At 44.7% G+C, this 19,073-nt stretch overlaps 3 protein-coding genes across 3 annotated transcripts; all 3 read left to right on the forward strand.

The window, feature by feature from the left end:
• Positions 1 to 1,338: 1,338 nt before the first annotated feature.
• EAH_00007300 (hypothetical protein) lies at positions 1,339 to 7,265 on the forward strand (the record flags this gene model as incomplete). Its single annotated transcript, XM_013395909.1, has 3 exons — positions 1,339 to 2,800; positions 3,960 to 5,026; positions 5,277 to 7,265. 3 exons carry the CDS (start codon positions 1,339 to 1,341, stop codon positions 7,263 to 7,265), a joined length of 4,518 nt encoding a protein of 1,505 aa, XP_013251363.1.
• Positions 7,266 to 7,627: 362 nt separating this feature from the next.
• Positions 7,628 to 10,061, forward strand: EAH_00007310 (hypothetical protein, conserved; the record flags this gene model as incomplete). Its single annotated transcript, XM_013395910.1, has 4 exons — positions 7,628 to 7,782; positions 7,869 to 8,110; positions 8,283 to 9,714; positions 10,049 to 10,061. The coding sequence occupies 4 exons, from the start codon at positions 7,628 to 7,630 to the stop codon at positions 10,059 to 10,061; spliced, it is 1,842 nt and encodes a 613-aa protein (XP_013251364.1).
• A 4,402-nt stretch (positions 10,062 to 14,463) lies between these two features.
• EAH_00007320 (vacuolar protein sorting 26, putative) lies at positions 14,464 to 16,752 on the forward strand (the record flags this gene model as incomplete). The annotated part of the gene is made up of 4 exons (XM_013395911.1): positions 14,464 to 14,657; positions 15,713 to 15,791; positions 16,096 to 16,252; positions 16,664 to 16,752. 4 exons carry the CDS (start codon positions 14,464 to 14,466, stop codon positions 16,750 to 16,752), a joined length of 519 nt encoding a protein of 172 aa, XP_013251365.1.
• Between the last annotated feature and the right edge of the window lie 2,321 nt (positions 16,753 to 19,073).

Raw genomic sequence — 19,073 nt, forward strand, 5'->3', positions numbered from 1 at the left:
GCTGCAAAAGCAGCTCTGGTAGCTAAAGCCTGTGCTGCTGCTGCTGGTGCTGCTGCTGCTGTTGCTGCTGCTGTTGTTTGCTGCTGCTTTGGGTCTGTATGACGGCGCTGCACTTCCGCAGTTAAATTTAATTCAATTAATTTGTTATTTTGTAGAAAAGGAAGAAAAATACAGCAAATCGTTACGCTTTGATTATCTGTGCTGCACGCTGCAGCAGCAACCTTCCTCTGCTGCTGCTGCTGCTGCTGCTGTTTGTATGCACAGCATTACGCATTCCACTTCTTTGAATTCGTTATTAGTTTGGTTTCTCTCTTTCTTTTGATCTTCTTGTACATGCCTGACTAACAGGCGCAGCAGCAGCAGCAGCAACAGCAACAGCAACAGCAGCAGCAGCAACTAACTACGCGCTCTCCTCATTTCGTTGAACGCTCTATGTACAGCTTCCAATCTGCTGATGCTGCAGCAGAGGCCTCGGGCCTAAGCTGAATTTAGGGGCTGTTGCTGCAGTAGCAGCAGCAGCAGCTGTTGCTGCTACACTGGTTGCTGCTGGCTTTGCTGGTGGTGCTGAACGGATGCAGTGCCTTCAGCAAGCATTCTTCAGGTGCAGCTGCAGCTCCTCAGTCTTCGGCTGTATACCTGCTGCTGCTGCTGCTGCTGCTTGCAGTTTAAGTGTTGCTGCTGCAGCACACGCCTGCAGCAGCATTTCACACACAGTTGGAGCGCTGCCGCAGCAGCAGCTGAGCATGCTCAGCAGCAGCAGCTTCTGAGTCAACTGCTGCAGCAGCCGCAACAATAACAACAGCAGCAGTAGGAGCAGCAGCGGCATCAGCAGCAGCAGCAGCAGAATCGCATCGCATGCACACAATCGTCAGGAGCAGTAAAAACAGCTTTCAATAGTAGCAGCAGCAACTGCAGCAGCCACTGCAGCACCTGCAACATCTACAGGAGCAGCAGCAGAGCAGCAGCAGCAACAGCAGAAGCAGCAGCAAATCCATAGTTGCTTATTTGGTTTTGTTTGAATTTATTTCGTCTTTTTTAATATTCACATATCAAACGGCGGAGGCGCCTCAGTGTTGCTGCAGCTGCTCGGACAGCAACAGCAGCAACAGCAGCAGCAGAAGCAGCAGGATCAGGTTCAGCAACATAATCATTTGCAGCAGCAGCAGCAACAGCAGCAGCAGGATCAGGTTCAGCAGCATAATCATTATCATCATTACCAGCAGCATCATCAGCAGCATCAGCAGCAACAGCAGCATCATCAGCAGCATCAGCAGCAGCAGCATCAGCAGCAGCAGCATCAGCAGCATCAGCAGCAGCAGCAGCAGGAGCATTAAGAAGATGGCGGGGTGGCTGAGCGCGAAGATAAATGCTCTGGGGGAGAAGATGATGGACTCGGTGTTAGATGCTGTTGCGAATCAGAGGGACAGCAACCTCAGCAGTCTGCAGCAAATGCAGCAGTGGCAGGTCTCTCGTATTATTAATAAAGTTGTTAATGCAAAGTACTTCTATAGACAAGCAAATGTAGCTCCTTGTGCTGCTTTCGATGAAATCTTTCCTCCGCAAAAACCTCAGTCTCCTGCTGCTGCTGCTGCTGCTGCTGCTGCTGCAGCAGGGGCAGGGGCAGTGGGGGGGGCGGCAACACGCAGCAGCAGCAGACAGAGATATTCAACGGGAATTAGCAGCAGCAGCAGCAGCAGGGTGCCTAGTGGCTGCAGCACGGATGAAACCATCGCAGCAGCAGCAGCAGCAGCAGCAGCAGGGGCCCAAGCAGGCCAGCAACAGCAACAGGAGCAACAGCAACAGCAGCAGCAGCAGCGCAGGGCTTCATCAAGCTTGCTGCCTCCATTTATTCCTCGTGCTGCAGTAGGACGCTTAGAGATTGAAGTGCCGGGCGCTTGTTTGCTGCTGTTTGCTGCTGAAGGGGTGCGTGGAGACCCGCTGCAGCAGCAGCGAGAGAAGCATCAGCAGCAGCTGGCGTGGATGCTGCGGGCTTCAGTAGAGAATCAGCAGCAGCACAGCCGCACCGTCCGTCTCAGCAGCAGCAACAGCAGCAGCAGCAGCAGCAGCAGCAGCAGCGATTGCATGAATGAATTGCCTTTTGATGCTTCCTTTGAATTTCCTGTGCATGATCTGTGGACAGATATTTCTCTAGAGGTAATTTGTATAAGGCCCTGCAGACAAATTATATTAAAAGCAAATAAAGAAGCAGCAGCAGCAGCAGCTGCTGCTGCTGCTGCTGCTGCGGGCGGCAACAACAGCAACAGCAGCAGCAGCAGCAGCACTTCCGCGCCGCTTGAGGACTTGTCCGGACTGTCTGCTGCTGCTGCTGCTGGATGTTTACCTTCGCTGCAGCAGAGGGAGTTGCTGCTGCAGCAGCTGCAGCAGCAACTGGGTTCTGCTTATGACGAGGGAGATGCTGCGCGGCTGCAGCAGCAGCTGCAGCAGCTCCACCAGCTACAGGAGCTGCACCACCTGCAGCAGCAGCAACAGCAGCAACAGCAACAGCAGCAGCAGCAGCAACAACAGCAACAACAACGTGCAGCATCTACAGACATAGCGACTTCAGAAGCTGCTGCACCCAACTTCGATGAACGACAGCTGTACGGCCGCGTTATAATTCCCCTGTCTTCCTTCTTACGCGCAGCAGCCCCTGTGCAGCAGCAGCAGCAGCAGCAGCAGCAGCAGCAGACTTGGAGCTGGGGTTCAGGATCAGGCTGGGTGAGTGAAGGGGAGTTCTGGGCGCATCTTTACCCAGACAATAAAAAGAGACAAGAAAGAAAATACCTCAGGCCTGTCAGGGGTATGCAAACCCTAAACCCTAAACCCTAATTACCTCAATCCATATACCTAAGCCCTAATTCTAATCCCTAATCCCTTTATATATATATATATAAATTTATTTATACGTATATATATTTGTATGTATTTGATAATTTGATATATTTGTTTGTTTTTTCTTACATTTGTTTATTTCTTTACATATTTGTTTACCTGTAGAGCCTGTAAATATACGTACATATACCCAATATATATATGTATATATATATATATATATATATATTTATATATATGTATATATATGTATATAAGATATATATATATGTATATATATATACCTATACATATACGTGTAGATATATAAATGTATCCATGCATATATATATGTATATATACACGTATAGAATATATATATATATATATGTATATATATAAGCATATATTTGTTTATTTATTATGATCTTAGGGTTTGAAGAGTACGGCATGAAGAACCCGGTGTCTTCATTGGGTTTTGTTTGTTTTCGCCTGCGCTTTTACTGGAGGGGGGGCCCCCTTGCTGCAGCAATTTCTTCGCTTTGTTTACCGCCTTCTTCTCTTTGGCTCGTCCCCTCATCTCCAGAGCCTCATTATCTTCAGTCATTTGGAAGCAGATGCAAACAGTGGCGTACAAGTACACCCAGATGGGTCGTCAAATTCTTCAGGCTTTACCGTAAACCCTAAACCCTAAACCCTAAACCCTAAACCCTTAATAAATACACCCAGGTGGATCGTCAAATTCTTCAGGCTTTACCCTAAACCCTAAACCACTAACCACAAACCCTCGAGCCTAAACGAGGATCCACCGACTAAAAGACGTAGCATCGAAACTCTAAACCCTAAACCCTCTCCTCAAACCCTAAACCCCAAACCCTAATTCCTATTGCACTCTATTGCAGGCCTGAAACTCTGCTAGTGGGTTGATGCTTGTATGCGTGAAGCAGCAGCAGCAACTTGCTGCTACCGACAGATGCTCCACGAGCTTGTACAGCTGCAGCAGCAGCAGCTGTTTTTGCTGCTGCTGCTGCTGCTGCTGCAGAAACTTGTGGAGCATCCGTAGGTGCTGTTTTTGTTGAACTTGAGAAGAGTTTTAGTTTTTAGTTTTTTTTTAATTTATTTATTTTTTGTGTTTTGTTTGCATGCAGCGCCGACGCACCTGCGGAGCTCTCTAAGGGATTACTTGTTTGTAGCTTTGTTCTGGCTGCTGCTGTTTTATTGTATTGTTATTGCTGGGCTGCAAGACCTTCCTCTTGCTTTTGCTGCTGTTGTTGCTGCTGTTTCCCTCTCATACAAATGCTGCGAATCGCAGAGCAGCAGCAGCAACTCCCCCTGTTGCAGCACAGCCCTGGTGCTCAGCAGCAGCAGCAGCAGCAGTAGCAGCAGCAGCAGCAGCAAAGGGGCAACAGACGAAACGCCACGGAAGAAAAGAGTTATACCGCTCCCCGTGCTGCACTGCAGCACAGGGTCTCTTCCTCCCCCAGCAGCAGCACTGCTGCCTTCTGCTGCTGCTGATACCGACAGTGGAGCAGCAGCAGCAGCAGCAGAAGCCGTTCCCGAGTCAACTGATAGTCTGAGTGGCCACGTAATGTGGGAGCTGCCGGAGCAGCAGCAGCAGCAGCAGGCGGGTGCTGACTGGATATTGACCCCTCGGGGCAACAGCAGCAGTAGGTCGTTCGGGCAGCAGCAGCAGCTGCTGCAGCTGTCGGATTCCACTGTATCTGAAGCAGCAGCAACAGCAGCAACAGCCGCAGCAGCAGCAGCTCCAACGAAGAGCTCGTCTAATCAAGGTCTGTGGCCGTTGTTGTCTCTGGGGACCGATGAGGGGGAGGCGGAGGCTGCAGCAGCAGCAGCAGCAGCAGCAGCTCCAGCAGCAGCAGCAGCTGCTGCTGCAGCAGGAACAGCAGCAGCAGCACCCGGAGCGAGTGGCGCATTAGTTCCTTGTTCAGCAGGAGCGGCGGCAGCTGGCGCTGCTGCTGGTACAGCTGCAGCAGGTGCAGCAGGAGCAGGAGCAGCAGCAGCAGCAGCAGCAGCAGTTGAGGGGTCCTCAGGGGAAGGCTTCTCTCTTATATGCAGCCCCTTCGGGCAGGTCCGGGTGTCTGTACACCCCAAACCGCACAGCAACGAAGAGTGGCCGATCTTCGCTGATGATGAAGCGGAGCCTCACCTCGTAGAACAACTTCAAAACCTTGTAGAAGTCTCCACTATGCTGCAGGTATGCTGCTGCTGCTGCTGTTGCTGCTGATGGTGATGCTGGTGCTGATGATGCTGCTGCTGATGAAGATGATGCTGGGGTTGCTGCTGATGGTGATGATGCATTTGCTGTCACTGCTGCATTTGGTGCTGCTGCTGCATTTGGTGCTGCTGCTGCATTTGGTGCTGCTGCTGCATTTGCTGCTGCTGCTGCATTTGCTGCTGCTGCTGCATTTGCTGCTGCTTTGTTTTGTTTTTGCGTTTTCTTTCAGTTGCTGTTTGGATACACCGCGCAGTGTCTCGATAAAATAAAATATGCCTTTAATTGGGAGGACCCTCTTCTTACGTTCGCCTCTGTTGTTTTGCTGCTGGTGAATGGTTTGCTGCTGTCGCTGCTGCTGCGGCTGCTGGATCTGCTGCCTCTGTTTTATTGGCGTCTCTTCGCCTTCTGCTTGCTGCTGGGAAATGCTGCAACGCGAGCAGCAGCAGCAGCAGCAGAGCCTGCAGCAGGATCTGCTGCTGCTACTTCTACAGACTCAGTTCGAGGGGATCAGCAGCAGCAGCAACAGCGTCGTAGTGGTAGGGAGGGTTCTGTTGCAGCAGCAGCAGCAAACGATCCGCAGCAGCAGCAGCAGCAAGGAGCAGTAGCTTCGCCGAGGTGTCTGTCCACTGCAAAAGAGGAAGCACCAATCAGCAGCAGCTCCTCTTCCTCAACACAGAAGCAGTCTTCATGGTTTTCTGGGTTTCTGCGGCAAAGGCGCAGCAACAGCAGCAGCAGCAGCAGCAGCAGCAGCAGCAGGCGTGAAGGGTCTCTCTCTAAGGGAGATGACGGCAGTGCTGGCAGCAGCTTGAGAGCTGCAGAGATGCGCATGTGCAGCAGCAGCAGCATCATCAGTGCAGCGGATGACGTGCCTCTGTTCTCTGCTGCTCCTCCTCCTCCTAGCAGCAGCAGCAGCAATGCGTTATTAGCTTTTCTGGATTATGCACTTTGCTGCTTGCTGTCTTTGTTGTTTGTGTGTTGGGGGGGTTGTAGAAGAGTGTTGCTGCTGCTTGTAGATCGCTGTGCTGTGCCGGTGCTGCTGCTGCTGGAGTCTGCTGCTGTTTCTTATTTTGCTGTTGTTGCCTTTTGGTGGGCTCACCTGCCGGAGCAGCGGGAGCTTGAGCATAGACAGATTGCTGCTTCTCAGCTGCTACCTTCTTTATCTGTCTTGCTGCCTCCTGAAGACCGTGAAGCAGCAGCAGCAGCGCAGCAGCAGCAGCAGCAGTATCCGCGGCAGCGGCATCGTTCATCTGCCGCTGCTGCTGCTGCTGCTGCAGAAGCAGCAGCAGCAAAAGCAGCAGCAGAGGCCGGGGGAGGCACACTCTCAGCCTCTCTTAAACCGCAGAGTTTATTCACGAAAGATGTTTATTTCTTTTTAAGAAGATATTGCCGCAGCAGATGGCGCAGGGAGAACCCAGTGACAGCGCAGCTGTATGCAGCAGCACCGTACCTCATGCCGCGCAGCAGGAGCAGCAGCATAGGCTTAGAAGATCCCCAGCAGCAGCAGCAGCAGCAACAGCAGCAGCAGCAGCAGCGGGAAATCTCGTCGTTCGGCTCTCTTTCGCTAGAATTCCGCAAGGGGGCATCCATGTCTTGGGGGACCTCCAGCGATGCTGGTGCTGAGGCGCAGCAGCAAGAACAGCAGCAGCAGCAGCAGCAGCAGCATCAGCGGTCAGACTCTTTGCTCAGCTGGAGCGGCTTCGGGAGTGCCGTGGCAGCAGCAGCAACAGCAGCAGCAGCAGCAACGGAGGGAGGTTCGGACGCACGTGAAGGTGCAGCGGTGCCTCCTCCTCTTCCGCAGCAGCAGCAGCAGGTGCAGCGCAGCAGGAGCCGCAGCAGCAGCGGCAAGGGCTTGCTGCTGACTCCCTCTGAGTCTCTTACGAACTTAACAGCACAAGGAGAAGTGGAGCGCCTTGTCTGCCACCCTCAGTTTATCTCGTGGCAGCAGCAGCTCTTTGAAAGGGGGCAGAAAGCAGCAGCAGATGAATTCAGTGATGAGGACGAGCACCACCTGCAGCAGCAGCAGCAGCACCTACAGCAGCAGCACCTACAGCAGCAGCAGCAGCACCTGCTCCTGCTGCAGGAGCAGGCAAAGGCTCACAAGCAAGACCAGGAAGAAGAGCAGCAGCTCCAACAAGGGAACAGGGACGAAAGGCAGCATCACCAGCAAACGCAGCAGGAGCAGCAGCAGCAGCAGCAGCAGCAACAGCAGCAGGTGTAGCAGCAGCAACAGCAGCAGTAGAAATGGGAGTAGCAGCAGCAGTTGTGAGAAGCAGGGCCTGTAGAGTTCGAGGGAATAAGCCGTCTCCTTGCCTTCTTCTGCTGCTGGAAGGGTCTGTTTGCTGCTGCTGCTGCTGCTGCTGCTGCTGTAGCTCTATCTGGCGCTGCTGCTGTAGCTGTACCTGCTGCTGCAGTTGTAGTAGCTGCCGCAGTTGTAGTAGCTGCTGCTGCGGGAGTGCTGCTGCCAACAACTGGCGGCAGCTATTACAACTGCATAGCAGCGGCAGCAGCAGCAGCAGCAGCAGAAGCAGCAGCAGCAGGAGCAGCAGCAGCAACAGCTATGGTGTTTGCGAAGCGCAGCAAATGGAGCAGGAGGCAATTCGAGCAGATTGGGGACGAGTTGCTGCTGCTGAGGCTGCTGCATGTTTCCGTTGCTGCAGCAAGCTGCAGCTGCAGCAGCTGCAGCACATTGCTGCTTCAGCAGATTTGGCTGCAGTCCCAGGGTGTTGCTGCATCGCGTTGCTGCTGCTGCATGCGGCGAGAGTGCGGTACCTGCAGCCGCAAAATGTGGGTGTGCTGCTGCTATGTGTTGCTGCGCAGAAAGGAGCAAGGAGGCGGAGGCGACGCCCGGCAGCAGCTGCAATCGGAGCAGCAGCAATCGGAGCAGGAGCAACAGCAGAAGCAGCAGCAGGTTGAAGCGCAGTGAAGGGGGTTTTGCTGCAGCACTAAAGGAAGACCAGCAGCGCCCAGCTGTTCGCTTCCACGACGATGACTGTGCTCAGCAGCAGCAACAGCAGCAGCAGCAGCAACAGCAGCAGCAGCAGCAAGACCATTCGTACGCGCAAGGTGAGTTGATGCCTTTAGGGTTTTTGAGTGGGGGTATATCGCAGCCTAACAGCGTGCAGCGGTTTGCGTTCTTCCCTTGGTTTTTACTGCTGTTGCTGCTGCTGGCAGCAACAGCAGCAACAGCAGCAGCAGCGGATGCGGATGCAGTTATTTTGTGGTTTGACTTTGTCAGGGCATTCGGCTGACTCTTCTGAAACGTTGCGGTGCAGCGGTTGCAACAGCAGCAGCAATAGCAGCGAGTGTAGTAGTTGCAGCAGCTGCAGCAGCTGCAGCTGCTGCTTCAGCAGCAGCGACAGAATCGATCAGCGCCCACCAGCAAACGAAGGCCAGACAGCTGAGCTGCAGCACCCCGGGATGCTGCACCACGAGGAGGTTGAGGCTATACTGTTGGCTCAGCAGCAGCAGTTGCTGCAGCAGCAGCAGCAACTGAAAAACCAGCTTTTGCAGGAGCAGCAGCAGCAGCAGCTGAGGCAGCAGCACCCGCTGCTGCATCCAGGAGATCCAACGACTGCTCCCGCCGCTTCATCAACGAACGACAGCAGCGGAGAGGGTTCTGCTGCAGCAGCAAATGATGCAGCAGTGGCTATAGCAGCAAAAGAAGGTGTTTGTTTTGCTGCAGCACCGCATAGAGATCTCCTAAGCGCTTCAACAACCACCAGGTCATCAGTGATGCAGCAAGAGCACGAGCTCGAGCAGCAGCAGCAGCAGCAGCAGCAGGATGCGGATTTGTGGGTCAAAGGCCAGCAGCACGCTCAGATGGCGCTGCAGCAGCTGCAACAAGTGCAGCAGCAGCTGCAGGCAATAGAGGAGCAGCAAACTATCCTTGCACGAAAAGCCCTTCGGAATCACTCAATGGAATCAGCAAGTACGTTGCAGCAGCAGCAGCAGCCGCAGGAACAGCAACAGCAGCAGCAGCAGCTTCGGGGTGGAGCAGGAGGCTCCTCGCAGCAACAGATACCCACAAGAGACGGCTCATGCAGCGATTCGCCGCTGCAGGATTCTGCATTAGGACAGCAGCAACAACAGCAACAGCAGCAGCAGCAGCAGCAGCAGCGGCATTTTTCATGGTGGCCCGCAGGTCCTTGGAATGAAACAACTTCGTCTCCCATGGGCATATCGAGAGCAGATTTGTCGTACTGGCTTTCATCTCAGAAGCAGCAGCAGCAGCAGCAGCAACAGCAGCAGCAGCAGCAGCAGCACCAGCGGCACTTGAGCAGCAGCATCCCCGACTTGGGCAGCAGGTTGTGGCTGCTGGGTTCTGGGGAGGAGCTGCAGCAGCAGCAGCAGCAGCAGCAAGCAGACCCTTCCAGCAGCGGGAGAAGCAGCAGCATGCAGACACTTGCAGGGAAAGACAGCTTTTCTGCAGCATTTGCTTCTCTTGGTTCTTTTGTTGAGAGTTTAGGGTGGAACTTGACTGGTGCAACCGCAGCAGCAGCACCTGCTGCTGCTGCAGGCGCTGCAGGCGCTGCTGCTGCTGCTGCACCAATACCTGCAGCAGACACCGCTGTTGCGGCAACTCCTGCTGCTTCTGTTGCTACTGACCAGCAGCAGCAGCAGCAGCACCCATCACAGGAAGCAGAGGCTGCAGATGCAGAGTTTAGGCCGTGAGGGGGTAGTAGCAGCAGCAGCAGCACAGCAGCAGCAGCAGCAGCAGCAGCAGCACAATGCGCATTGTGGGCATTCCCATGAGCCTGTTTAGTTGAGGTGCAGCAAACAGCAAACTGCATGCAACTGCAGCAAGGATTGCTTTCACGGAAAGATGAGGGTCTTATCAATGATCTCTGAGTAAACATTTTATTTTCTGCTGCAGCAACACATAACCAGTATGCTGCAGCAGCAGCAGCAGCAGCAGCAGCTGTTCTTCCTTTGATTTGGCATTTGTTACGATGCGCTCGCTTCTGCTGCTCTTTGCTGCTGTTTTTTGTCTGTTTCTTTCAGCGTCCCTCAATAAATTATGTGCATTAGATTCTGCCTCCGCCTGTTTGTCACTAAACCCGTGCTGCTGCTTTTGCTGCTGCTGCTGCTGTTGCTGTTGCTGCTGTTGCTGTTGCTGCTGCTGTCTGCTGCTACTGCGGCTTGCTGCTGTTGCAGGTGATGTAGCAGGTGTCAATTTGCTGTGTATTAGCTGCCATCTATATATATAGACATATATATATATATATATATACGTATATAATATATATAAACATATATATATGTCGGTGTAGATACATAGATAAATAAGTAATGGAAGAAGTAGTTGTATATTATATATCTGCAGATACAGTCAAATGTGCATCGGTATAAAATTATAATAATGATGAATGGCCCTCATTATTCAGAGGCAATCTCTTGCTGCTGTTTGTTGCTGCAACAGCTGGTGCTGCAGCAACAGCAGCAGTTGGAGCAGCAGCAACAACAGTAGTAATAGCAATAGTAGCAGAAGCAGCAGCAACAGCCGCAGCAAACAGCAGCAGTAGCAATAGCAGCAGCCGCAGGAACAGCAGCAGCATCAGTAACAGCAGCAGCCGCCGCAGCAGGAGGCATCAGCAGCAACAGCAGCAGCAGCACCAACAACAGCAACACTGGGAGGAACGTCGTGTCGTGTCTCTGCTGCTCTGCATGCGGATCTGCTGCTGCTGCAGGAGCAGAAGCTTTAATAGAATAAAATTTGTTCTGAATGAGACAGCAAACAAGCAGCAGCTTGCGTTGCAGAGTCTTTCGTCTTTCTGTTTTTCGATTCAGCAGAAAGGGTTGCTGTTTGCTGCTGCTGCTGCGCAGGCAGCAGCAGCGCGAATAATGACACTGCTGAATGCAGCAGCAGCAGCAGCAGCAGAAGCAAAACAAAGGGAGTTAGGATAAGCAAGCCTAGAGATTAAACGCATGCAACGGCCTCTCATACATTCTGCTGCATGCACTGCCGCTTCTTCTAGAAACAAAGATAAGACAGCAGCTGCAGTAGCTAAGAATTATTATTATTTGCTGCTGCAACTGCATGCATATATGCATATCCATGAACGTGAATATATATATATATATATATATATATATAGACAGATGAATGTGTACGTATGTAATATTATATGTGTGTGTATATACAGATGGATGCAAGAAAATATATAAATATATTCATAGAAGCAGATGCATAGATAAATATAAATGTGTATAAATTAATACGTCTTCTGCTATATACATATATATATATATATATATATATATATATATATATATATAGAGCGAGAGAGAGAGAAAGAGAAGTACGCTTTACTAAAGAGGTCATAATAAAATGTGTTTCAACGTGAAAGACCCCACAACTGAGCTATTATTAATAAGAGAAGTATGTCTTCTTTCTTTTATTTTATTAATATTGTTTCTTGTATTAACTACAATGCTGAGGAGAGCATGATAGTTAGGAGAGGCAGGATTTCAAGCTGCATGTTTTGCTGCATTTGTACGCAAAATCTCGCAGTATCTGTTGCATGCAGAGAGGCTTTGATAAATATATTTTTATTATATTTAGTTTCATTTAATTTGTTTAGAGAGCGAGATGAGAATGGCGTCTTCCCGTCTGAAGCCAGTGTCTCTGCGGCAGTCGTTTAAAAGATAATTAAATGAAATAAAAGAATATGACTTACATTTAATGAGGAAAACAAAAGAAATGCATATATTGCTGTATTATTTTAGCTGCAGGCAACCATACCGAGCACTCAACAGACAGACAACGAGGTGTAAATACACGAGAAAGTTTTGAATATTTGTGTGGTAAAACAAGAAAAAGAAGAAAAATAGAATTTATTAACTTAATATTTTAATTGCCTTTCTTTATTTCTAGAAAAAATACAGAAAAGTTTAAACAGAGTTCGTGAGAGCAGCAGCACAGCGCTGCAGCAGCAGAGAAGTCAACGAAGGGGTTTGTATATGTATGATAGGGAATTTTATTTTATTTGTGTGTAATTAATAAGTTAAGCAATTTAATTAAGTTTTTCAAATACAAATATATATCTCTTTAAAAACTTCTCCATACATTTCTTCTCTTTCTTCTGCTGCAGTTATCAAGACCGGATCGCAGCGGCTTGCGGGCAGCTGTGCTGTACATACACCCGAAGTTAGAGGCATATTTTGAGTGAAAACCTCTGCAGTTTCTTCTTATTTTTAGATATTTATTTGACGTAAATAGACAAATAAAATACAAAGAGAAGGAGAATCTGCTGCTGCTGCACGTGCCCAGCTCTTGTTCGCGTCGCTTCTGCTGCTGCTGCAGCAGCAGAAGGTATTCTTGTTTTACTTCTTTCTCTTAAGTTAAAATTTGTGTTTCTTATTGTTTTATTTTCTTCTTCTTCCTCACCTTCTTGCTAGGCCTCTGCCTTTTGAGTGAGTGTTTATGCTTCTGTCTGTCTTGCGGTGTACATACATGAACCTGATGATCTAGAGGCTTTTGCTTCATTCCTCAGCGGTAAAAACAGCAGCAGCAGCAGACATTGAAATATCTTTTTTAGGGCATAAGAAGGCCCCCAAGGCTTGGGGTGTATGTACAGCTGCTGCAGAAGACATACAGCAAGATGGTGAGTTTGCTGCTTTTATTCGTTTACCTCCCTCTCAACAACAGTTAATGCAAAACCAGAGAAGAAGACAAAAATGCATCTGAATATATCTGCTTTATCTCTTGCCCTTAAGCGAAGAATACGAATGCAGCTGCAACAGCAGCACAGCAGCATACACTTACATACACCTGTAGCAGCAGCAGCAGCTGCTGCTGCTGCTGTTGCAGGTATATGTATATGTGTATGCGTGTATATACTACCTGCAACAGTAGCAGCAGCTGCTGCTGCAGGTAGTATATGTATATGTGCATGTGTGTGTGTAGATGTGTGTGCATGAGGTATTAGTTTGTGTTTTTTATTGTTTTGTTTGTTTATTGCTGCTTCTTTAGCTCTCTACTTTCTTCGGCGGCTCATGCTCTGTTGATATTGCTCTCGATAGAGACGGAAGAAAATGCACTTGGCTTACACGAGAAAGAAAAGGAGAGAAGCTTCCTATATACACTGTAAGACAAATAATAATATAGTATTATCTTTTGTTTGTTATTTATTCGTTCGTGTATTTGTTGTTTATTATTTACTCTTTTATGTGCTATTGTCTTTTCTTTGTCTATTCTTCATATTAGCATTTCTTTATATTATATATATTATCTTTTGTTTATTATTTATCCTTTTGTATCATTATTTGTCTCTATTATTTGTTGTTTAGTCTGGTGTACGTGTTTATTATTTTTTTTCTTGAGTTTTTAATTTATTCTTCGGTGTTTATTATTTCTTATTTATTATTTGCCGTCTGTAAACTATTGTTTGCTGTTTATTATTTGTTATCATTTATTAAAACATAATGATTATAATAGTAATATGAATATATTTAAATATAATAATATATATTTATATTATTATTATTATCGTTTGTGTATATTCAGCATTTATTTGTTTTCTTTTTGTCTTTCATCGTTTATGACTGGCAGCAGCACTGAGGTGTATATACACCACAGCAATAACAACAACGAAACAGAAATAAAGAACAAACAAATTAATAAATAAGTAAATAAATAAATAAAATAAATAAATAGCATTAACAGGTATAGGGGTATAGGCGACAGCAATAAACAGCAATTACGAGCAACAGTAAAACAAACAGAACAAAACAAAAGAAAACAAGCAAAGCAAAATAAAATAGAACAGAAGAAACAAACAAAACAAACACCTAAACAAGAAAAACAAAAAGAAATTAATTATTAATCTTTTGCTGCTGCTGCAGGATATAGAAGACGTCAGTGGAGTAGCATTTCTAAATTTAAAGACAGGGAAGAAATTGGAGCATAATGGAATCAAAGTGGAGTTAGTGGGGCAAGTGGGTAAGCAGTAAACCCTAAACCCTAAACCCTAAACCCTAAACCCTAATTTGTTTTGTTTTTGTTTTAGGGTTTGCAGCTGTTGTTTCTGCATTTGTTTGTATTACGTATTATCTTTAATTATTAAATATTGATTATTGTTTTTTAGTATTTATTAGTTTTTATTTATTATGTATTATTTATTTATACTTTCGCGTGGGGTTGTTCATGCATGGAGCGTTTGTTTATTTATTTATTTGTTTCCTTATTTATTTGTGTGTTTATTTCTTTAGTTGTTTGTTTGTTTATTTGTTTGTTTGTTTTTTGCTTGTTTTTTAAGCAATTAATTAATTTAACTGATTGAATCTATTTAATAATATACTCGCTGAATTCTATATCGTCTGTTATAAACCTATTCAATTAAAGAATAAAGAATTAATTAATTAATTAATTAATTAATTAATTAATTAATTCTTTATTCTTCTTTCTTTCTGCAGATATGCTGTACGACCGGAGCAGCACTTACGATTTCTTTTCTATAACCAAAGACCTTGACCCTCCGGGTGTATTGGTGGAAAGCAAGAAATATAAATTTAAATTTAATGCTGTTGATAAAACTCATGAAACATACTCGGGTATAAATGTGCGCTTAAGATATTTTGTTCGCCTGACTATACACCGCCACTATGCGAGGTAAGAAGAATATATTTATTGTCGTGTCTTTGTTTTTATTTTTGCTTTTTTTGATTTGTCTTTGTCTTTATTATTCTTTGCTTGTCTTCGTCTTTACTATCTTTTGCCTTTCTTTGTCTTTGTAGTTCGGTATCGTTGATGTCTTTGCTTGTTGTCTTTGTTTTTGTTTGTTTTCGTTTGTTTTTGCTTGTGTTTGTTGTTTGTGTATTTTTCTTTTTGTTTGCTTTGCTTGTCTTTGTCTTTATGTTTGTTTACCTTCATGTTTTTCTTTCTTTCTTCTGTGTTGATGCTTGTGCTCGCCGTTGTTTGCTGTTGTTTGTTTTTGTTTCAATTTGTTTTTATTTGTTTTTATTTGTTTTTATTTGTTTTTAGCTTTCTTCTTGTTCTTTGTTTCTATTTGTCGTTTGTTTCTCTCAGTGTTTTGTTGTTTGATTTTATTCTTTTTGTTTGTCTTTATTCTTTTTGTGTGTTTGTTTGCTTTTTTCTTTTTCTCTGTATTTGCCTTTGTTCTTATCATTATAATTATTTTAATTTCTGTCTGTCTTTGTTTATTTTGTCTTTGTTTTTCTTTTTTTGTTTTTGTTTGTTTTTCTTTTTTATTATCCTTCTCCTTTCTCTCCCTCAGTTTTTTTGTCTTTGTGTTTATGTCTTTCTTTTATTTTTCTTCTTTCTCTGTTTGAATATTCTTTTTGTCTCTGTTCGTTTTCTTCGCTATTTTTGTTTCATTATATTGTTTTTCCTTCAAGCTCGCTTCGTACATGCATGCCCGGGAGCTGTTTTGTTTTCTGCTGCTGCTGCTGCACTAACGACAACAGCAGCAGCAGCAGCAACTGCGGCAGCAATGGCAGCAGCAGCAACAGTAACAGCAACTGCACCAGCAGCACAAGAAAGAATAGCAACAGCAGCAGCAGCACCACCACCAAAACCAGCTGCAGCAGCACAAGCTGCAGCAGCAGCCACTGCACCAGCAGCGCCCACTACAGCAGGAGCAGCAGCAACAGGTTGAATTACATGTAGAAGCTGCTGCACTGTTTTTGTTTGTTTTGTTGCTGCAGCAGCATTGTGAAAGAGCACGACTTCATCGTGCAGAACGTCGGGCCGCCCCCAGAAATTAAAAACTCCATCAAAATGGAGGTAGCAATCTTTTTATAGTCTTGTTTATATCCATATATATATATATATTGTTTACTTGTGATTTAATTAATATGCTTATGTATATATATATATATATATGTGGTATATATGTATATATGGATACCTACGTATTTTGATATATGTATATGTGCACTTATACCATATGCATATAATATATATATATATATGTACATGTATATATGCATATATATATATATATATACATGTATATATATATATATATATATATGTATATATATATGTATATATATATGGAGCTAATTTTAGTGGTTTGTTTGTGCAGGTTGGCATAGAAGACTGTCTGCACATTGAATTTGAATTCGATAAAAGCCGCTACCACTTAAAAGATGTTGTTATTGGGAAAGTATATTTCGTACTTGTACGAATTAAAATTAAAGACATGCAGCTCGATATCTTAAAGACAGAGACAGCAGGCACAGGTATTTGTTTACTTCTTCTATACCTTTGTCTCTTTATTTAATTTTTTATTTCTATTTCGTTTTTATTCATATGCATGTGAATATGTATACATATATATATATATATGTATATTCTTGTATATATATACACTTTATATTTGTGCGAATTAAAATTAAAGACATGCATCTCTACATCTTCAAGACGGAGACAGCGGGCACAGGCATATATTTACATTTTTATTTTATTCATTAACTTATTCTCTTCATTGACTTATTCATATTTTTGTGTCCTATTGTCATATTTCTTTTATTTCTTTTGTTTATACTTTTATATCCTTTCCTTCTCTACTTTTATTTGTTTGTCTATTTATTATTTATTTATTTATTTATTTATTTATTTATTTTTTATTTTATTGCATTTGTTTGCTTCAGGAGCTGCTGCAGTGACTGACTCTGAAACTCTCTCTAAATTCGAAATCATGGATGGGGCGCCAATTCGCTGTACGCAGTTTTTCCTCTAAACCTTTTTATGTTATTTAAATTTTTTTCTTAATATAATCTTTAAAATGCTACATATATATATATATATTATAAATCTATATGCATATGTATATATATATATCTATATATATATTTATATTAGCTAGTGCTGCTTGTACTGTCGTCTGAGTTGGAGGAGTTGTCTGCGCCCATCTTCCGCCTTCTGTTTTATTTTTTATTCTCTTATTTTGTCTGTTTGCGTCTCCATTTGTTTGTTTTCAGTTTGTTTTTTGTATTTATTTTTTAATTTATTCATAAGTTAATTGCATTATAAGTGATTTAATTTGTTTGTATTGTTTTTCTAAACATGTTTGCAGCGGAGTGTATCCCCGTGAGGCTTTACTTGAGTGGGCTGGACTTAACACCAACTTATAAAAATGTACAAAATAAATTCTCTGTCCGTTACTTCCTAAACCTTGTGCTTGTAGATGAAGAAGACAGAAGGTAAGCTATGCACGCATGCATGCATGCATGCACTCATCTATTACTTTTAATCCATGCATGCGTGCATATATTACTTCTAATACTCTAAAAGGTTAATTAGTTTGCATGCGTGCATGCAGGCATTCCACACAATTATATGCATGCATGCGTGCATGCATGCCCCTTCCTTTATAATAGCACTAGCCGTTAGTCGAGTTAAGGAAGATATCTACCTTTTGAGACATAAGCAAATAAACACATGCATAAATAGCAGTAAAAGCAAAACAACGAAGGCACGCAAGAAACATAATAGGCACGCCCTGTTTGCTTCATAATTAATATATAATGAATACATTATATGTAATATATTTATATATTACATATCTTAATTATGGATTAAATAATTATCTTCATGTTTATTTATATTATATATACAGTTATTATTTACACCAACTAATTGCGCACATCTTCGCAAACAATGCACTGAAATAAACCGCCACAGGATTAAGCAGGCCTTATGGTGTATAATTTGATTAATTAGTTAATTAATTTAATTGACTATATTAATTAATTAAATTAATAAGTTAATTAATTATAATGGTAGACAGGTAGCGAAGTACACACCCGACAGTATACAGAGGTGAAAAGCAGAAAAGGAGAATAAATGCAAGTAACGAAATTAATATATTCAAAGCCTGAACAAAAAGAAAATGCATAATCATATAGCACAGCCTCTTGCCCTTGTCTATATTTGCCGCAGTGCAGCAACACCCGAAGCAACAGCAGCAGCAGAGACGAGTGTTCAATGCGCTGTTCCTGCTGCTTTCTTTTGTCTTTTCAGGTATTTTAAGAAGCAAGAGATTATTTTGTGGAGGAAGAAAATAGGCTGACGTCATATCCCTCGCATGCAATTTGCTGCTGCTTGCATGCATGCATGCAGCTGCAGCAGGCGCTGCAGCAGCAGCAGCAGCAGCAGCAGCAGCGCCAGCAGCAGCAGCAGCAGCACCGTCAGCAGCAGCAGCAGCGTCAGCAGCAGCAACAGCAGCTGATGCTGCTGCTGCTGCCTTTGCGGGATTAAGGGGCGGGAGGGTTTTATATGGAAGGGTGCATGCACTGAATTGCTATCGATGCAGTTTGCTGCTGCTTCGCTTGCTGCAGTGCGTGCATCGAGATTGAACAACTAAAGTTAAGTGCGAATGCAAGAAAAAAGAATATGTTTATCTGTCTGTACACACCAGCAAAACCCGAGAAGGCAGGGCGTTGTCTTTGCATGCGGGCGCCGGGCTTGCTGCTGTTGCTGCTGCTGCTGTTGCTGCTGCTGTTGCTGTTGCTGCTTCTGCTGGGGGCTTGCATGCATGCGTTTTGACGACTGCGTGCAACAGCACAAGAAAACCCTTTGGCTTTCTTTGTTTGTTTGCTTCACTTCGTTAGAGCGTTGAGGTTATCAGACACCCCAAAAAGAATTACGCCTTGGATCGCGCACCACTTCGCATTTCTCTTTAGTTTTATTTTCTGTTACTCAGGTGTACGCATTAATTCAAGCAAATATATATACCTGTATATACATATATATATATGTATATATATATATATATGTTTATATGATATACAGTCTATACGCTATCTCTCTAGACTACTGGATATCTCTGCACATACTGACGTAAATAGTAGAGGCATGCTATATATATATATATATATATATATATATATACATTATCTGCGTTAGAAAGGCATTATTATCATAGTGAATCGATTAACTGATGGTGTTCCAGCAGCATCGCTGCGAGCAAACAAATGTCAAAATTGGAGGAAAGAAAACAGCAGAGTGCTGAAATATACAACGGCATCATTTCTTGCTGCTGCTGCTGCTTCTGCTGCT

The sequence above is a fragment of the Eimeria acervulina genome, genomic scaffold (assembly GCF_000499425.1).
Source record: "Eimeria acervulina Houghton genomic scaffold, Eah_scaff33, whole genome shotgun sequence".
Lineage (NCBI taxonomy): Eukaryota > Apicomplexa > Conoidasida > Eucoccidiorida > Eimeriidae > Eimeria > Eimeria acervulina.